This window comes from Lissotriton vulgaris, chromosome 5 (genome assembly GCF_964263255.1).
Source record: "Lissotriton vulgaris chromosome 5, aLisVul1.2, whole genome shotgun sequence".
NCBI lineage: Eukaryota > Metazoa > Chordata > Amphibia > Caudata > Salamandridae > Lissotriton > Lissotriton vulgaris.
This window is the reverse complement of record NC_141693.1, coordinates 1,891,368,536-1,891,388,459: the sequence shown is the minus strand read 5'-3', so window position 1 is coordinate 1,891,388,459 and position 19,924 is coordinate 1,891,368,536. Positions and strand designations below refer to the sequence as shown.

General features: G+C 48.5%; 1 protein-coding gene across 1 annotated transcript in view; it reads right to left on the bottom strand.

Moving 5' to 3' along the window:
* The window catches only part of LOC147717638 (E3 ubiquitin-protein ligase TRIM39-like), a 190,283-nt gene that overhangs the window by 79,851 nt on the left and 90,508 nt on the right, over nt 1-19,924 (bottom strand). The window contains exon 8 of the mRNA XM_086920539.1: nt 10,616-11,194. Coding sequence (XP_086776665.1) covers nt 10,644-11,194 — 551 coding nt within the window. The 3' untranslated portion in view covers nt 10,616-10,643. The remainder of the gene's footprint in view (nt 1-10,615; nt 11,195-19,924) is intronic.

The following is a 19,924-nucleotide window of genomic DNA, read 5'->3' as shown; positions in this document are numbered from 1 at the left end:
TCCTGAATTGGTGTGTTGGCCAGAAAGGTAATTGTTGCCCTTTTCTTTCTGGTCGAGTGGGCCTGTGCCCCTCCTGTTAGTTCCTGCCCTGCTTGCTTGTGGCAGAATTGTATAGTTTGTGCGATCCATCGAGCGATGGTGTTTTTTGTCACTGGTCTACCCAGGAAACTGTTTGCGAAGGACACGAAGAACTGCTTCGTCTTCCTGTGATCCTTTCTCCTTTCTATGTAGTGCATCACTGCCCTTCTTGCGTCTAGAGTGTGGAGCACCCTCTCCGCGCTTGTTGTGGGCTTCTGGAAGAAGCTAGGTATTTGTATACTCTGATTCATATGGAAACGTGACACCACCTTTGGCATGAAGTGTGGGTCCGTTCTCATCACGACCCTGTCACTGTTTATATGTATATAGGGTTCTTGCAAAGTAAGTGCTTGGAGCTCGCTCACCCTGCGTAGCGAGGTGATTGCTACCAAAAAGGCCGCTTTCATTGTTAGCATTTGTAGTGTTGCCATGTGGATGGGTTCGAAAGGTGCTTTCATGAGCTCTGTCAGTACCAGATTGAGGTTCCATGCCGGCGACGGCATCCTCTTTGGTGGCGCTATTCTCTTAGCCCCTTCCAAGAATCTTTTTACTACTTGAGATGTAAAGAAGCTTCTCCCTGTTTCTCCTCTTGTGTATGCCACAATCGCCGCCAGGTGTACCTCAGAGAGGATGAGCTTAGCTAAGCTTTTATTAGGTGCGTGAGGTATCTTAGCACCGTTGATTCCCTGGTCAGCTTTCTCTGGAGTTTTTTCTTGCAGCACCATTGAGTGAATCTTTTCCATTTTTCCCCATAGCACTTGCGTGTGCTGGGCCTCCTTGCCTCTCGCAGCACCCGCAGGGTGCTCTCCGGTAGTTTTAGATGTGTGAACTCTAAGTCCTCAGGAGCCAAGCTGATAGGCTGAGGCTCTCCGGCTCTGGGTGTAGAACTTCTCCGTTTTGCATGGAGAGTAGGTCTTTTCTTTTTGAGAACTTGTGAGGTGGACCCTGCGCCACCTTCATTATCTGTGAGTACCAGGTCTGCCTGGCCCATTGTGGTGCCACCAGGATGAGCGTCATGTTGCTCGTCATGTATTGGTGAGAACCCTGGGGATCAGTGGTATCGGGGAAAAGCGTAGGCAAATGTTTTTGACCAGCCTATCCATAGGGCATTCCCCTGGGATAGTGCCTCTGGTTGTCTGGATCCAAAGTACTGGCATTTTGTATTCTGGCGTGTTGCAAACAGGTCTATTGTCGGAGTGCCCCACCTCCTCAATAGTCTCTCTGTTTCCTGTATGTTGAGTTCCCACTCGTGGGATGCTGAAGTCTGCCTGCTGAGCCAATCCGCTTCTACATTGTCCTTCCCTGGCAGGTGTATGGCTTGCAGGTCTATTTTGAGTGGTATTGCCCATCTCCAGATTTCCTGTGCCGAGATTGACAGAGGGAATGATTGAGTTCCCCCCTGCTTGGTGATGTAAAACATCGTTGTGGTGTTGTCTGTTTGTATCAGCACCTTCTGTTTGTACAGTTGTTTCTGAAAGGCCTTGAGGGCAATCAACACTGTTTTCAGCTCCAGGTAATTGATGTGTCTGACCGCATCCGCTGGGCTCCACAGACCCATCACTCTGAGCCTGTTCATGTGTGCGCCCCATCCCTTCTGGGATGCGTCTGTGGTGATGGACACTGTTGGGTCCGGTGGTGTTAGAGGCTTCCCTCTTGTTATCTTCTCTTTGGTCCACCACTTTATTTCTTCCTGCACCTTGTGTGTTACAACCACTAGATCCTCCCAACTTCCTGTAGCTTGTGACCATTGCTGTTGCAGTCACTCTTGGAGTGGTCTCATCTGTAGGCGTACATTGGGGACCAGGTGTATGCTTGATGTCCTCATTCCCAAGATCTTGCTCACTGTCCTCACTGTCAGAGCTTGCCCCTTCTGGTAGTGACGTTTCTCCCTCAGTAGGCGGAGTGTCCTCTTTTCGCTGGGTAACACCCTGCATTGGACGGTGTTGATTTGAGCTTCCAGGAAGATCTTCACTTGCTCCAGTTCCATCGAGCATTTTCCCCAGTGTATGGAGAATCCCAGGCTTGTTAGCGTTCTTGTGACCTGCTCTGCATGTTCCTTGCATGTCCTGTAAGAGCTTGCCTTTATGAGCCAGTCATCGTGGTAGGGGTACACGTGTAACCCCTCTCTTCACAGATGTGCGGCCACTGCTGTGAGGCATTTGGTGAACACCCTTGGTGCGGAATTTAGACCGAATGCCAGGGTTGTGAATTGGTAGTGATCCTTGTTACTGTGAATCTTAGCATGGGCTTGTGCTGCCTGTTCCAAGGGGATGTGCAGGTACGCATCTTTGAGGTCTACGGTGGACAAGAAGTACCCGACCTTTATCTGTGGGATGACCTCCTGTAGGGACATCTAGAATTTTTGAGTCTTTACATGTTTGTTTAGGAACCGTAGGTCCAGGATGGGTCTTAGGCTTTCGTCCATGTTTGGCACCAGGAAGTAGTTTGAGTACACCCCCCTGTTCCGTTCTTTGAATGGGACCGGTTCGATGGCCTCTTTGAGGAGGAGTTCTTGAGCTTCCTCTTGGAGCAATTGCAGCTCTCTTCCAGAGTGCTCTCTTTTCTTTGGCTTTCTGTTTGGTGGTTTCTTTTCCAACTCTATGCAGTATCCGAGCTGTATGATGTTGAGTATCCACTCGTCTGTGGTTATTTTTCTCCACTCTTGGAGAAAAAATCTCAGCCTGCCTCCTACCGGTGTTACATGTTCTTTTGTGTCTTGTCAATGTAGCCCTCTCCTCTTTGTTTTCCCGTGCTCCTCCCTCGGAGGGTTTGAGTGGGTGAGCACCTTTTTCCGTGTGAAGTCACTTAGAGGGGGGTTGTTTAACGCCTCTCCTTCTCTGGCCCCGTCCGTTTCCTCTTCCGCGAAAGGACTGGCCCCTGTTCTGATAGTTCCAGTTTAGCTTCTGCTGGCCCTGTTGACCTTGGTTGTCACTCCGTTGACCCTGGTGGAACGCCTGGTGGGATTGTCCTTGCTGGATTCCACCCCTTCCGTTCGGCCTCCGCGTAGGAGTGCCTCTTCTCATCCCCCTGAATTGCAGGGCCCCCATGGACCTTGCCGTCTCGTTGTTTTTCTTCAGTTGGGTGAGTTTGTCATCAACTGGGGCTCCGAACAGTGTTTCTCCATTGAAAGGAGTGTTCAGGATGTTGTTTTAAACCTCAGTTTTGAAGCCTGAGATCCTGAGCCAGGCTTGCCTTCTCTCTGTGATTCCTATAGCCATCAGCATGCTGGATGTTTCAACCCCGTCCAAGGCTGTCTTCAGGCACGAGTTAGCAATGCTTTTCCCCTCTTCCACAAGGTGTGAGGAACTGCTCTGGGAGGTGCTTGAGCAATTGGCCGATCTCATCCCAATGCTGGTATTGGTGCCTGTTCAGGAGGGTGTTGGAGTTTGCCATCCGCCAGTGCATTGCGGCGTTCCTCTCAATTTTTCTGCCCGTCAGGTCGGGACGTTGGCCCTTCTTTTGGCCGTTGCAGCGATGATTGAATCTGCTGTGAAGGAGCCCTTGATGTAAGGAAGGTCCTGGGAGGAGAATTTGTATTTTTTCTCTGTCCTCGGCGTGACTGATCTGCATGTAGCCGGGTCTGAACGCTTCCTTCCCCATGTCCGTGATACTTTTCAGCATGGACAGGAACGGGCTTCTTGTCTGCGTGGGGAGCAATGTTTCCAGCAGGAAATCTGCTTTAGGCTTCTCCTCTTCCAGCTTAACCCCATAAGCTGCTGCTGCCTTCCTGACGACCTCATTGTATGCCCCAATGTCATCTGGCGGCGAAGGCCTCAAGGGGTATGTCTCCACAGCCTCCTCGATGTCCTGCCATTCCAGGTCTTGGGCCATCGAGGATCCCGAGCCGTAGCTTTAATGCTGCTCCCCATATTCACCCTCTGTGTAATAGAGGTCCTCTTCCTCTTCGTGTTCTGAGGGCACCGGAGTGTTAGGCGGCTCTTCGACATCGAACTCCTCGTGCTCCTGCACCTCAGCGACGGCCGTCGCTGGCTTCGAGGGGATCCTGAAACTCTTAATCTTTTCCTCGAAGTCCTTCTTCCTCTGAAGGATGTTCTCCATCTCGGCCTCGAGCCTTCTTTTCTTCCTCTCCAACTGTACGGCCTGCTTGTCGTCGAGCGTTTCGGCTGCTCTCTTAGACGGCGTCATCGACGGCAAAGCTTTTTTTGGCTCCTTCTCCTTCGAAGTCCCTTTATCGGGGGCTTGCTTCGACGACCTTGGCTTTTCGCCGGTCTTCGCCGCTTGGGAGTCCTTCTCGAAGGATCCGCTGGGCCCTTTTTCGGAGGATGCAGCTTCGGTCGTCGAAGTTTTCGGTGCCGGTGCTCCCTTCGAGGCTCTAGACTCTGATTTTCGAGAGTCTGCCTCAGGCTTTCGAGGCCCTGTCAAGGGTTTCAGGGTCGTAGACTCTCCTACCTTGTCAGATGTTTTCTTATTGGTCTCTGTGACCGTGAAGTCATCTGGACCTTCGGTGATGTTGTCCTAGTCGTCGGTGGAGAGGCACAGTTCGTAAAGCGTCGGGTCCTGGCTTTTGCCCTGCATCGTGTAGTGAGCTATCCTCTGCTTCTTTCGAACCCGGAGTGTCTTCGGCTTGAAGACGGAGCAGGCGTTGCAGTCTTTGCTCTTGTGGTCAATTGGCAGGCAGAGGTTGCAGACCGGGTGCTGGTCCTTCTGCGCGAACTTGTGGTGGCAGTTTCTGCAGAATTTAAAGGGTGTCTTGTACATTCCTGCGCTCAGGGGGCCCCCTGTGTGCGCATTCTCCGAAGGACGTCGAAGATAGAGGTTCTTCCCCTTCTTCGTCGTCTCCTCTCTGATGGTCTTCTTCTCCCAATCTTCTCAGATCTTTTCTGTCGAAAAGTTGCTGTATTTTCTCCTTTTCTCCTCCAAAACTTCTGGAGCTTCACGCGACGATCCAGACCCAACGGTGGAAAAAAGAATCTGAAGATGGCACCCAAGGGTGGGAGCTTCCGCAGGAAGCATGCCGACGTCACGGAAGGTACACCAAATGGTGGGATGTCGACACCCACCTGGGGTACAAAAAAAATAAGAGAAGAGAGAAAAGACTACGATTCCGGACCCAACCACCGGATTGCGGAATAATGCACAGCATAGTGAATCCAGAAATATTCACGCTGCAAAACCTTGTGTTTGAGGTTGGGGAGGTAACCATGGCCATTAAGTTACTTTCTATAAATATAGCCTCTGGGTCAGACGGGGTTCTCCTGGACATATATAGGTCTCACCTGATCAACCGAGCACCAAGCTTGACCAACATTAGGAACACAAGTCCTGGAAACAATCAGTAAGTGTCCCAGTGTTCAAGAAAGAGGAACACTGTGATCCCATTTGTTATTGCTCAATTTCCCTTATTGATTCTGTTGTGAAGGATGTGTGGAGAGTGCTAGTCTAGGTTGTCATCCTGGGCAGAGGAGAATAATATCCTCTTGAATATGAAGTATGGGTTCTGGCCTGGACAAGGTACCTTTCATCAATGCCTGAACCGTCATCTGCTTGTTGACAAATTTACTCGAGTAAGGGATGGCCCTCTCCATCTTGCCTTTATGCATTTACCATTGGCCTTTGACAGTCAATAGGGGAAAATTCTGGAGTATAATGTCTGGTATGGGAGCCGATGGGCTATTGGTTACATTCTTTATTATTATTATTATTTATTGAACTTGTATTGCGCACAGCTACCCGCAATGGGTTTCCCGGCGCCAGGGACAGACTGAAGAAGAAAACAAGCAATTGCTGAAAGAGAAGAAAAACAGAACCGAAGAACTTAGAACAGAAGAGTCTTCAATTTTTTGCGGAAAGCAAGAAGACTAGTTTCTGTTTTTAGCGCCAACGGGAGAGCATTCCACATCTTAGGTCCTAGATATGCGAATGAACGGCCTCCCATTTTTGCCAGTCGGATTCTAGGAATCACAAGATTGCCATTGTTGGATGACCTAAGAGAGCGGCCAGGCTGATATGGCTGGGCAAGATTGTGCAGGTAGATGGGAGCAAAACCCTGACGAATCTTAAATAGGAAGCACAAAGTTTTGAAGACCACACGATCAGAAATTTTTAACCAGTGAAGGTCACGCAGAGCTTGCATTGCGGACGTTCTACGTGGAACATTGCGCAGCAGGCGAGCAGCTGAGTTCTGTACAACCTGGAGTTTATTGATTGTGGCTTTATCTGCTCCTAGATAGAGCACATTGCCATAGTCGATGCGGGACATCACAAGGGCTTGTACGACAGTTCTTCGAGTGGACTCAGGCAACATCCATATGATCTTCTGCAGCCAGCGTAGAGTATTAAAACAGATTGCAGCGACCTTAGTTGCCTGCTGCCTCATCGAGAGTTTATCGTCGATCAGGACACCGAGGTTACGAGCAACAGGCACGGGGGTAGGCAGCGGACCCATATCACTGGGCCAGTGTCTAGAGCCCCACAGATCTTTATGTTTGCCTAGTATGATCACCTCGGTCTTGTCACCGTTGAGCTTTAGCAGATGCGCTTGCATCCAAGCTGCAACACGAGAAAGGCCAGTTTTAAGGGCAGAAGTGTCCTGAGCCCTGCTGCTAGACAAAGAAAACACAATCTGCGTGTCGTCTGCATATGAGTATATAGACAGACCGGCGTCCTCTACGATAGAAGCAAGTGGTCTGATGTAAATATTGAACAACAGAGGGCTCAATATAGACCCTTGAGAGAGATACACCAGGACCTCTGCAGTGGTGAGATATGACAGACAGTACCTGTACAGACCCTTTTAAGATCAATTGTGGAGCCCGGCAAGGTTGTATTTTGGCCCCATTTCTCTAATATTCATCAAAAAGCTAGACAATTTTGTGCCCAGCCTCCACCGATATTCCAAGGGTGGGGAAGGATAAGTTACTTGCCTGTAATCCTAATTCTATGACAGGACCGGAGGCAAGGATTATGCTGTAACTTCCTTTATTCCTACAGCTAGCAGTTTTCAACTCAACAAACAACAAAAACTAGCACTCCCAAGGTGCTCTGGGCAGTCCATAATGTCCACTAATCAGCATGCCCCGTCATCCCCCAATTTCTGGACCAACATTTAGCTTTCTGCCAAATTAGGTGTCATTCTAGTCAGCATTTTGGGCCATAGTCGTGTTCAAAATCCCTATGGAAAAATGCAAGGGAAGAACATGTTTTGGGACCCCCTTTTATCTATGCCCCCGTTTGACAGATCACACTGACACTTTCAACACAGCAGCTGAACCAAACAGGGGAAAGGCTTTGAAAATTTCGTGAAGATTCGTCAAGCGGCGCCAAAGTGATTGGCAAAACAAAAAACACTTTTCCTATGGAAACATGGTTCTAACTATAACTTCCTACTGGTGGTTGCCAGTAAGATATATATACATACACACACACACATTTCAAATGTGCTCCGTGGTTCCCGCACGTGGGTGAGAATATTCAATTCTTATGACTTTGATGAGGATCCCTTGGAAGAGAAGCAGCACATTCCAGCACTCCTTTATGCGGATGATTCTGTTCTGATTGGGCACAAAGCTTTTGAGTTTGCAACAAGGCAGTCTCCTATCTGGGCATCATTTTTGACCATAAAGGCAGTTGTTCACCTGATAGACAGCAAAGAAACTTGTTATAATTAGATGTGGAGCGGCAAGTTGGGAACAGACAATGGAGGCACTGTTAAAATAATTTCAATCCAAATGTTTAACTACAGTTCTATACGCTGCTGACTTATGGGACTATACCAAGATGCCGGCCCCACGGGTAGAATAAAATTAATTCCTGAGACGTTTGTTGTCGGAATGATATCCCAGCAATACAAGGTAAAGAATGTCACTAGAAGGGTGGAGTTTCGTTGATAAGCCCTTTCTCTCAGTCAGCAGGGAGATACCGGGCTGAGCGGAGATACGGAGGTAGGCTGAGGCGAGGTGGGAGAAGGGAGGGATACAATAACAGAATAGACTCAAAAAGATATTCCTTGAAATACCCTATTAATACACTCACTGCTAAAAGAAAACTGCAAAAGACTGAAAATGGCTGGAAGAGACATCAGACAAGCACTCGTATAATGGGTCACACTCAAAACTGGAATTTCACTGTAAATAAAACTAGTACTTCCCTGATGGACAACAGGGAGACAACTGCCCTCATCCTCCTAGACCTTTGATACCGTCTGCCACCGCATCCTAATAACCCGCCTCTACAACACTGGGATCCAAGGAAAAGCGTTGGACTGGATCACCTTGTTCCTCTCCAACAGAACCCAGAGAGTCCACCTCCCGCCGTTCCACTCCACGGCCACCAAGATCATCTGCTGCGTACCACAAGGCTCCTCGCTCAGCCCAACCCTCTTCAATATCTACATGAGCCCCCTCGCTGCCATCGCACGAAATCATAACCTCAACATCATCTCCTACGCCGATGACACCAGCTGATACTCTCCATCACCAAAGACCCAACCACCGCCAAAACCAACCTCCAGGAAGGAATGAAGGACATCGCGGAATGGATGAAGCTCAGTCGGCTGAAACTGAACGCAGACAAAACGGAGGTCCTCATCCTCGGACAATCCCCATCCGCCTCGGACAACACCTGGTGGCCCACAGCGCTGGGCACCGCACCGTCACCCACGGACCACGCACGCAACCTGGGATTCATCCTGGACTCCTCGCTCACGATGAGCAAGTCAACGCCATCTCATCCTCCTGCTTCAACACCCTGCGCATGCTCCGAAAGATCTTCCGGTGGATCCCCACAGAAACCAGAAAGACAGTCACGCAGGCCCTAGTCACCAGCCGACTGGACTACGGGAACGCCCTTTACGCAGGAACCACAGCCAAACTTCAGAAACTACTTCAGCGCATACAGAACACCTCCGCACGACTCATCCTCAACATCCCTCGCCACAGCCACATATCGGCCCACCTGAGAAACCTGCACAGGCTCCCAGTCAGCAAGAGGATCACGTTCAGGCTCCTCACCCACGCACACAAAGCACTCCACGACATGGGCTCAGAATACCTCAACAACCGCTTCTCGTTCTACTCTCCTACCCGCCAGCTCCGATCCGCCAGCCTCGCCCTCGCAACCGTCCCACGGATCCGCAGAGCCACCACCGGAGGAAGGTCGTTCTACCTGGCCACCAAGACATGGAACTCCCTCCCCGCACACCTACGACTGACCCAGGACCATCACCTTCAGGAAACACCTCAAGACCTGGCTATTCGAGCAGTAGCGCCCCCCTTCCTTCCATTCAGCGCGTGGAGACCCTCGCGGGTGAGTAGCGCACTCTATAAATGTATTGATTGATTAAGTATTCGTCTGTGTGATCCCTCTCTGTGAGTACTGCAGCATCCTTTTATAAAAATATACTAGCCCCTGCTTGCTAAAATAATTTCATCATCCTTCACCTCCTCTCCCTCCGCTTTTAAATACACAATAAAAAAAAACTATCCGTAGCTGCCATTTGCGACACCTTCAGCCCTCTCGGACTTTTAAGCCAGTGTCAATGTGCTTGCTCGTCTGAGTCTAGAAAACAAAACTACATTTTGCACAATGCAATTTGCTTTTCAGTTTCAATAAACCCAAACCTGTGATTAAATGTCACACAAAACGTTTGGCAGCTGTTCAGTTTCAAAGTCTTTCTCTTCCCCTTTCTTCCTAGTCCACTCATCACCCCCTCATTTGTAAATAACGTTGAGCCCCAGCGTCAATTAGTTTTTCTCAGCATCAGGGCTGCAAAGGCAGGTTCCATGACCGGTTCCATCCTCACTCTACTGTCTGTGCGATGGACACCGGAAGTCCGTCTCTTTACTCCGGAAGTGGAAGGATGTGTTGTGTTTTTCTCCCTCAGCTGTGATCTTCAAGCACATAAAGTGAGCCTGCCCGCAGCAGGAGGTCTCTGTGATATTACTACTCACTTGTAATGACAAACATTGTGTCCTTACTGAAGTTACTTACATTATACGGAGCTCTGTTGCATAATGACAGCGGGTTTCTGCACCAGGCAGAGAGTGACTCTGTACACTGCTCCTTTACCTGACGTTAGTCACAGTAACTTACAGTGTGCACATCTACTATACCCGACGGCAGAGGGTACCATTAATGCTCCTTTACCTGGTGACAGTGAGCGATATGAAACCCACCTTTATGTGGTAATGAGGACATTAGGGAACACAAGGAGATAATGTACAGAGCACTGAAACTTTTCAGACACTCACCCCCAGTCACGGATCTGGGTTGAATCCATCATAGTTATTTAGCTCACTTCGCCACCCTAGTTCAGACCCAGCCATATGCAAATCAGTCTTGACCCTGTGCCTCATGGGAAAAGTCCAGCCCGAACTGCCAAGCCAGGTCTTCCCTGGAACGGAAACAAGCATCCTGGGGCCTGTTTCGGGGTACCACAGGCTAGGCTAGCTACAATCCAGTGGCAAAGTGAGTAAGGGCACGATGGATTCAACCCAGATCTGTAAGTGTCTGAAAAGTTTCAGCGCTCCATCCATCATCTCCTCATGTTTTATAATGACATTATACACAGTCCTCTTACCTGGTACAGTCAACAGTCTCGACTGCTCTCACTCCCGTCCTGTCACTGGCACGATCTGCAGGGCTCCAACATTCATTCCTCCATCATGGAGTCCTGTATAGAAGTAGGGTCGCAGGGTGGGAGGAAACGAGGCCTCTGAGAAGGTGAAGAGCAGAGACCGGTCATCCACATTGTACACCGAGAACCTGCCCGCCTCATAGTCCAAGAAGAAACCCAGTGTCCTGGGAGGCACACAGGGGTACAGGATGGTGGAGGTCGGGAGGTCAGTGAGAGCTTCATATTCACCATTTTCGAGCCCCACTGTCCAGTATCCATCCTCAGGTGATAGTGTGTTCTCCTCCGTCCTGCTCACAGCCTCGTCACACACCCCCAGGATCCAGTCTGTCTTGTCCCCCACCTCCACCTCCCAGTAATGCCTCCCGGAGCTCAGCCGATCTCTTCCCAGCACATCGGTGTACTGAGTGAATCTCTGGGGCATTTCGGGCAGATCCTGCTTGATGTCTCCCAGCCTCACGCTCCTTCCGTCCTCAGAACAGATGAGCCGGCAATTCGCAGTGTCAGGATCCAGGGTCACCTCAGCTGCAAAAGGCAGAGAACAGAACTCAGCAACCACACAACCAGAACCCAACCAACCATACATCACTCACAAGTAGCCAATCAGAATCCCAACAGCACAACACTAACAAGCATTGGCAAAGCCAATAGATGTCGCCTATGCTAATTATTTTGACTCACCGTTTTTTACATGTTGCATATGCTGTGTAACCAGATTTAAAGTAATAACAAAATAAAAATAAAGATCAATGCGGGCAGTGTCATAGGTTTTCAAAAAATGTTTTAGTTACAGGAAATTTGGTGGCGAAAGCTAAAAAAGTGATGTTCTATACTTTTCTTTAAAAAACAGAGTTGCAGAGTGCAACAGTTTAAGCATGTTTTGTTTCAGAGTGTGTCTTAAAGAGCTACTAGAAGGTGTGAATCATGGCAATCATCCTTTGTAACGGCCTATCATGTGGTGCAGGAGTGTGTGGTTACGAGGCGGCAGCCGAGTAGGGATGGAGGGGTGGGTAGTGAAAATATACTTTGGAAAGTTTTCCAGACCAGAAAGGTCAGACCAGAATACCAGCCAGAGACTACGTCTTTACAAACAAGAGGGGATAAGCACTCCCAAACACCTATTTTTGTGCTTTCAACGTCCTTCCACTTAGTGGTAGAAATGGGTGTGAAAGCAATAACAGATCCCAGAAAGCTATTCATTTCCGAAAAGTAGACAAAAGTCTGAATTCAGCAAGTGGTCATTTGTGTAGAAACAGGCAATTGTGTCAATGTTTTCACCTGTAACTTTTTGTGAGTAGAGCAGATTTTTTAAAGCAATATACTGCTAAGTCTGCTGGACCCTTCTGGCTGCAGGGATATATATAGGATTTGTAGGTTCAACAAGAACCCAAGTTATCCAGAGCCAATAACAGAGCTGCGCCTTCCAATGGTTTAATTGTGTACCGGGTATATAGCTATTCATTTGGGAAAATAGAAATAGTGAAAAATAGTTATCAAGGAAACCTATGTATTTCCTAAATGGGAACAAAATATAGAGTTTAAAAGCAGTGGTTATTTTCACATCTCTGAAAATGTGGATACCCGTACTAGCATGTGAATTAGAGGACATTTTTCAAAATGACTTTTTTGTCTTACATTTGGAAGGCAGAAATGCATATAAAGTCAATTGGTAAAAACAATTGTTCTACTGTTCTGTGTCCCCCCAAGTCTTCTGATAAAAATGGTACCTCACATGTGTAGGTAGGCCTATTGCCCGCGACAGGAAACGGCCCAAAACGCAACGTGGACCCATCATACTTTTACAGTGAAAACGGACCCTTTTTTCGCACTGTAAGTACCTGTGGATATCATATCCTTGCTCAGCTGGCACCTAAAGAAATCTAGCAAACCTGTACATTTTTGAAAACTAGACACCCTGGGTAATCCAGGATGGGGTGACTTGTGTGGCTCTCATCAGGTTCTGTTACCCAGAATCCCTTGCAAACCTCCAACTTTATAAAAGCATTCCCCCAAGTCTCCAGATACAAATGGTACCTCACTTTTGTAGGTAGGACTAGTGCCCGCAACAGGAAACAGCCCAAAACACAACGTAAGCACATCGCATTGCTCTAGTGAAAACTGAAATTGGTTTGCAATGTGCCTAGCTGTGGATTTTGGACCCTAGCTCAGCCGGCACCTAGGGAAACCAAGCAAATCTGTACATTTCTTACAAATAGACAACCAAGGGAATCCAGGATGGGGTGGCTGGTGTGGCTCTCACCAGGTTCTGCAACCCAGAATCCCTTGCAAACCTCAAACTTTGTAAAAAAAACAAAAAAAAACAAATTTTCCTCACCTATCTGTGATGGAAAGTTCTGTAATCTGTCAGGAGCCACAAGCTTCCACCCTCACAGCATTTTCCTAGGTCTCCCGATAAAAATGGTACCTCACTTGTGTGGGTAGGACTAGTACCAACAAAAGGAAAGACCCCAAAACATACTGTGGAGACTTAAAAGGTTCATATGGCAAAACTACCTGGTGTCGCATGGGAGTCACCTGCGTTTTTGCTCCCGGGCTCAGTGGCCATCTAAGGAAACGTACCAAACTCAAACATTTCTGAAAAATAGACACCTTTGTTACAAACCAAGACAGCTTTGCCAACCAGGTGAGTTTGAAATGCCTTGAGAGCTAGACAGATTGCAAGCAGCTCTAAATGATTGATGTGGAGCAACTGTGGAGCGACTTTTGCTGTTGGCTCCACAGGCCTTGCACTGTGTGCTGCTGAAGATGAGCTCCCCAGACAGTGAGGGACGTGTCCGCTGTTAGTACGGTCTGTGGAACTGGGTCTATGAAGGGCCGTCCTTTTGATACACCACTGCAAAGAGCGATCGGTATGGCCGTTTACTAACACTAGATCGATTAACAGACCCTGTGACTGGTTCCACTGACGATCATGAAGCAAGATGCCATCATTCCCAGTAGTTGCATATAATCCCGAGCTGGAAGTGAGTGATTGGGTTGAAACAGGATAACTAAAGCCTGAATGTTGCAAAATGTGGCTGTGTTGGGAAATGCAAGAGCCTTTTGATTTCCTAAAGTGGCTCCTAGGTAGTTTTGAGTATTGGCCGGCTGGAGATGTGATTTTAGTATATGGACTGTGAAACCTAGTAACTGAATTGTTTTGTGACTGTGCTGGAGACATTGCAAATTCGTATAGGCTTTGATGAGCCAATCGCCAAAGTATGGGAAGACCTGGATGAGTTGTCTACGGCGAGCAACGACTGCCGCAAGACACTTTGGGAAGACACTGGGGGCAGTGGGGACTCCGAAAGGGAGTACCTTGAACTGGTAAGATTGACCCGCTAACACAAACCTGAGAAATTTGCAATGAGCGGGCTGGATTGGAATATGAAAATAGGCGTCCTACAAGTTTACGGTAGACAGAAGGTAGTTCTTTTGCAGAAGTGGTAGTACTTGTTGCAGTGTTACCATGTGAAAAAGATCCGACTGTACGTAAAGATTCAGTTCTCTGAGATCTGATTTTGGTCTGAGAGAACCATCTTTTTTGGGTATTAGGAAGTAAAAGGAGTACAATCCAATCCAATGAAGATTCTGCCACCAGGCCAAGGATGTGTTCTTTATCAAAGGGTGTATACAGTATGGAAGTCTGAACCTCAAGTTTGAACCCTGACATACGTAGCCAGATGTACCCTCTTAAAAGGACGCTGGTGTTTATAGCTCTAGAAGCTGTGTCTGCAGCATCTAGTGAGCACCTGATTGCATTATTTGAAATGAGCTGTCCTTCCTGCACTAGGTCTTGCGGTTTAGATTTATGTTCCTCTGGCAGAAATTGGAGCAATTGCTCAATCTCGTCCCAATGCGCTCGGTCATACCTTGGGAGCAGCGCTTGCATGTTAGAGATGCGCAAGAAGTCTGCTGCTTGAGAGGCAACCCTTTTCTCCGAAGCATCAAGAAGCTTGGATTCTTTATCTGGGGGCGGAGCATCTCCTGTAGTTTTACGTGCGTTGGACACCACTAGGGAGTCCAATAGTAATGGTCCCTTTGTGTACACTGGGTCAGATGTTGCTGGCTTGTACTTTTTTTCTAGCCTAAGGGTAATGATACCGGCCCTGACGGGGTCATTAAATATGTCATCAACATGCCTGATCATACCTTTGAGCATGGGTAGTGTGTGCAATGACCTGTGTGCTGCCAAGGGTTTCAAAAAGGAAATCCTCTTCAAGGGATTCTTTGTGCAGCTGTACCCCATGGTAGTTGGCAGCTCTACCCAGTAGTACAATGTAACCTACACTGTCTTCCGGTGGAGAGGGTTTGGTAAGGTACAAGTCAGGATCATTCCCTGTGGGCGAATTGGTGTTGTAGTCGTCCTAGGGGTCTGTAGGTCGTGGCCGATCATCTCCATCCCAATCCCATCATCCTGATTGTAAGGTGTATGAGGTGGTGAGTGTTCGGGTAAAATTGGCAAAGGTTGAAAATGAGAAGAAGGTGGTGATGGAAGAGGAGGATGGGAAGGGTTAGTTTAGACATTTCTCCCATTTAAGGGAATGTGGTATTCCTCTTCTGTTGCAGCTTTGAGTTTTAAAGTCACTTTGGTGGTAATGTGTCCAGTTTTTGGATGAATGAAGAGCACCTTATGTTTCGAGTTCGGTTTGTCGGGTGGAGTGTCGAAAGGGTGCTTTTTTGGTGAGTTTGGCACATCTGGCTATTTTGGGGCCGAAGGTGCCAGTGTTTTAGGCGTTGGTGTTTTCAGATCCGGAGTGTGTTTTGGTGGCGAAGGGGGTGGGTAGGGCCGGACTTTGGCTTCGATCCCGAAGGATATGGCTCGGTGCCGGGATTTGGAATGAGGTTTTTTAGAGCTGGGAGGCTTTTTTGTATACTTCGGTGCCAAGCAGGAAGGTGGGTCATCAGAAAAATGGTCTTGATGCCGACCGGGGCCCGAGGGCAATTGTTGGACAGGAGCCTTCTTCTTGGGCTGAGTTGGATCTTGGGGCGAGGGAGAATCTGTACTCACTGTATGTTGCCCTTGCGGGATGTCTTCTTCTTTGTCAGAGATCGGTTCTTGTTCCTCCTTGGCTCCCATGGTGTCCCAGGCCTCTTCGTCCGATTGTTCTCTGGAGAGGTCCAGAATGGAGCCTGCGTGTTGGCTCTACATGTCGCAACATCGAGCCTGAAGGTCACAAAGTGTCTTCTTGGAGCGAAAAGCCTTGCACGCTTCGCGGTCCTGTTCTTTGTGCTACGGAGACAAGCACAGGTTGCACACTTCGCGTGGCACAGAGGGCAGAATTTGAATGGAGTCAGTTCCATCGACTGAGACGGACCAATGCGGGTAGGCCAGACTGCCTTCATGAGCTTCCTGATCGAAAGAGAGTTTTTTAGAAGTAAATACAATACACGTAAAGTGGGAAACACTGTCAAATACAAAACCGGCGAGGGTGAGTCTTGCGCACAGAGGGAAACCGGAGAAACTGTGTCGAACCGAAGTGGAGTAATTCATGTCCAAACCTGATGGCGGGAAAAAAGCAATCTAACAATGGTTTCAATGCCCATGCGTACTATCACTGAAAGGAGGAGTCACCTACGTCGTGACTGGAAAAGACAATTTCAGGGAAATATTGGGGGGTGGAGGGGGGGGGGGCGCAAATGCCCTTGCCCAAGGGGCCGATCCCCACATCACTCGTGCCTAGTGGGTGGATCCATGCTGGGGGGTGGGGGGAGATATGCCTGTGGCAATCCCCAAGCAGGGATCCACTGGGGAGAGGTACCATTGGAAAAGGAAGATTCTCCCCTTTTCAATGATACCTCTCCAGTCTGCCTCGGTGCTCAGGGGGATGAGATCTCCCCACGAGTGAAACTGAAATAAAGCTGTATGCTTATTTTAATTCCTCTAAAATTATGTCAGCGACATGCGCCCTGATCCTCATTTCAGAGAACCAATCAGAACAGTTTTGGGAGCTAGGGAAGCTCTTCCCCGGCTCCTAAGGCTGTTCTGATTGAAAGGAAATCCTGTGGCAAGTGCATGTATGGCCAGGAGCTATCGGACGCACATAAGCACTGTGGCATTAGGCGGCTCACAAGCGTCCGACGCCCGCAAGGGGTTAAAGAAAAGTATGGGAATTGTGATGCTGCATGCAATGGGGGCAGGCTCAGTGAAAGCGGAGCGGAGGTCAAAAGTGTGGCAAAAAAAGATTCTGTGATTTGTTCTGGTCTGTCATCATTAGATAACTACATATAAAATAATGCGCAATTAAATGAAAAATAGAAAACGTTTTTCCAGAGGAGGGGGGGGGGGCGGGGGTTTGGGGAGGGTGCACAATTGTACATTATGAAACCTCTCTTAGTTAATGCACTGCAGAAGTCTGCGTGTAACCAGAAAGCCACAGAAAAAGCCATAAGAAGAACTAGACAGCAACGCCTTCAAGCCGTAATGGACAGTTGGTATCCTGACAGCTGGGGGTTGGCCTTACGTTGCTCCGTGTTGGCACGGGTGCAGCAACCACATAAAATCATTGGGTAGCAGGCCCAATACGAAATTGAAAAGCACAGGCTAAATAATGAGATGGCAAAGTAATGCCCAGTGGCTTGAGTTTGTTTCAGGAAGGGTATCAGGCGTTAGTCATAAACAGCGCGGCACTCTTATGATCACCCATAAGTTAACGCTACCTGTGTACTGCATAACAGAATATGAATGAACTTGCGGCCGTTTTCCCATTAAAACCAAAAAGTGTTGGTCTGTTTTGTCGATGATGCAACTGTATTTTGTCACAAAAGTATGTGTATTAACAAGTCCGATAACGGTAGGGATAGAGGTGGAAATGCTAAGAACTGTGCTGATTTGGAGACCCTGCAATCTGTGCCCAGCAACAAGTGCCCTCCCTCTAGTTCATTGGGGAGGCAGTGCTGTCGTGTGGGGTCCTGTGACACTTCCCTCTGCTTGCGAGAGATATTTCCAAGATTCACGCATGACCCTCTGGGATAGGTTTACTTTATTAACACTGGTGCATGCACAGTGGGGAAGGCGGGTGCTATCGGCTGTGCTGAGGATCACTCTTCACATTCAAAAGAAGTTTTGCGGCAAAAGTTTACAAGAGTGCAATCTCAATAGTTCATGAAAGTGAGCATAAAAGGCCGATGGCAGTGCAAAACCGTAGGAATCCACAAAAAGTCAGATCAATGCCAAGTGAAGCAGCACGTCATGGCTTTGTTTGGTAGCCTAGAAGCAAATCAAAAACGGCGCAAACAGTGGACAGGCGGGGGCAGCTTTGCTTGCTGTTAATTCGAGAATTTCCACGAGTGGCAAAGTGCTCGCCTACAACAATTGAAAGTGTGCCTGAGCCCTACCAGAGGGCAGCAAGTGAGTTCAGCTGCAGCATTAAACAGCACAGAGGTCGCGTGTAAATCACACCGTGCATCACTTTGGCGGACATAGGCGCAGTAAGAAAAACCAGATATTCCGCCTCAAGTGCCAATCAGACGCTATCACAGCCATATAATGGGTGGCGCCTTGCCAGAAAACACCAGGCAAGTCACCACCCACGGATCCACTAAACGTAGTCACTGCCAAGTCCTCAGTGCATTTGTTTACACCACACAGAGAATCTGAATGAGACCACATGGTTTTTGGCACTCAGCATAAAAAAGTCAACGATTCTGTGTTGACTGGTGTTGTGGTACATTTGTTGTAGGATCTGCTTTCACGGTTATCCCCACTTTTTGCTGGCGTCATTCTGTTTTCCGACTAGTTTGTCTGGGATCCTTGTAATCAGGACCAGTCACTGTGTTCTCTCCCTAAATTGGACTATGGTAAGTACTTTGGTACCTTCCTAATTGGCTGCTGGTGTACCCTTCTAAGTTCTTAGTATATGGTAATAAGGTACCCTGAGCAAAGGTACACTAGCGGTCTCCCCTGGCTGCAGCATGTCTTATGCAACCCATGAGAGACCACTCAAACTGTGACTATGGGCCTGCCATTGCAGCCTTTGTGAGCTGGTGCTAGCGCCACTCACCACAGGTATAAGTTTCCTTATATCGGAGGTCACTGCACTTAAAACCTATAAACCCCCCTTAAGGTAGGCCTTTCAATCCTGAAGGCAGGGTGCTAGGTTATAAGTGTGAGGGTGCCCTGCATGAGTAGGACACGCCTTACAAACCCAGGAGTCAATTCTCCAGGGTCTGTAAGTGCGGTGAGCCATTTTAGACATATAGTGGACATCAAGTTGATTACGAGATGTCTATCTGTATATTGGCTACACCAAAACTGGTCATGTTTGGTATCAAACATGTTGGATCCTTCCCCAACGCAGATTCCAGTGTTGGATGTAGGATCCCATGTACTGGAGGGCTCCCCTAGGGAGATTCCCGGTACCAGCCTTTCAGGGTCTCACAGCAAGTTAGTGCTTCTGAGCCAGCATCAAGCAGGGGAATGTAGAACAATAGGTTTCCTGTCACAGGGAGGTGTGACCATCTCCCAGACAGGGCTTTGTGTATTGGGCTGGTGTGGGAGCGCTAGCCAGCGCCACCAGACTGCTTTGAAAGGCACATTTGGTGCCCTCCTTGTATACTTCAGTTGCAACTAGCTCAGGGAGCCATTGACTCCCGCTCTGGCGCAAAACTGGGCAAAGGACGAGAGTATCCTCCCCTCTGAACAGACCCTCCTCTGGGTGGACCTCCTAAGTAGTCCCAACCCTTTCCTTTGGGTAATTAAGGGCTTCCCTGGGTGGCCCTTCGAATTCGTCGTGGGACAAGATTCAGATCTGAAACCACTTCTACTTCCACCGTCTGGACACTTTGGACTTCACTGGACAGCATCTGGTAAGACTTCTGCGGCTCCTGGTCTCATTGCCCTGCCACTTTTTGTGTAGTCTGTGCTTTGCTTCATCCAGGTTCTTCTCCAGGCGTGTGGACATCAAAGACACCTGAAGGAATCTCCCTTAGAGTGATGGAGTCATTCCCTGCATCTGCAGGCACCGCAACTAAGCTTACCGGTCTGCTGCTCTGGACGTCCTCCGGATTTCAAAAGGTCCAGCAACACAGGTAGTGCTTCTAAAACTCCCTTGAGGCCTGCACTGTCTTCTTACCGAGTTTGAGGACAGTATCCCTTGTCAGAACCGCTGGAACAGCACTCCTTGCACAGCGTTGACTTGCGGTTGCCAAGGCTTGTTGATTCTTACCCAGAGATCATCGGGCTCCAAGAAGCTCTAACATCTCATCTTGCCAAGATCTTCATCCTCACCGCATCCTCTGCATCTTTGGTGAGCA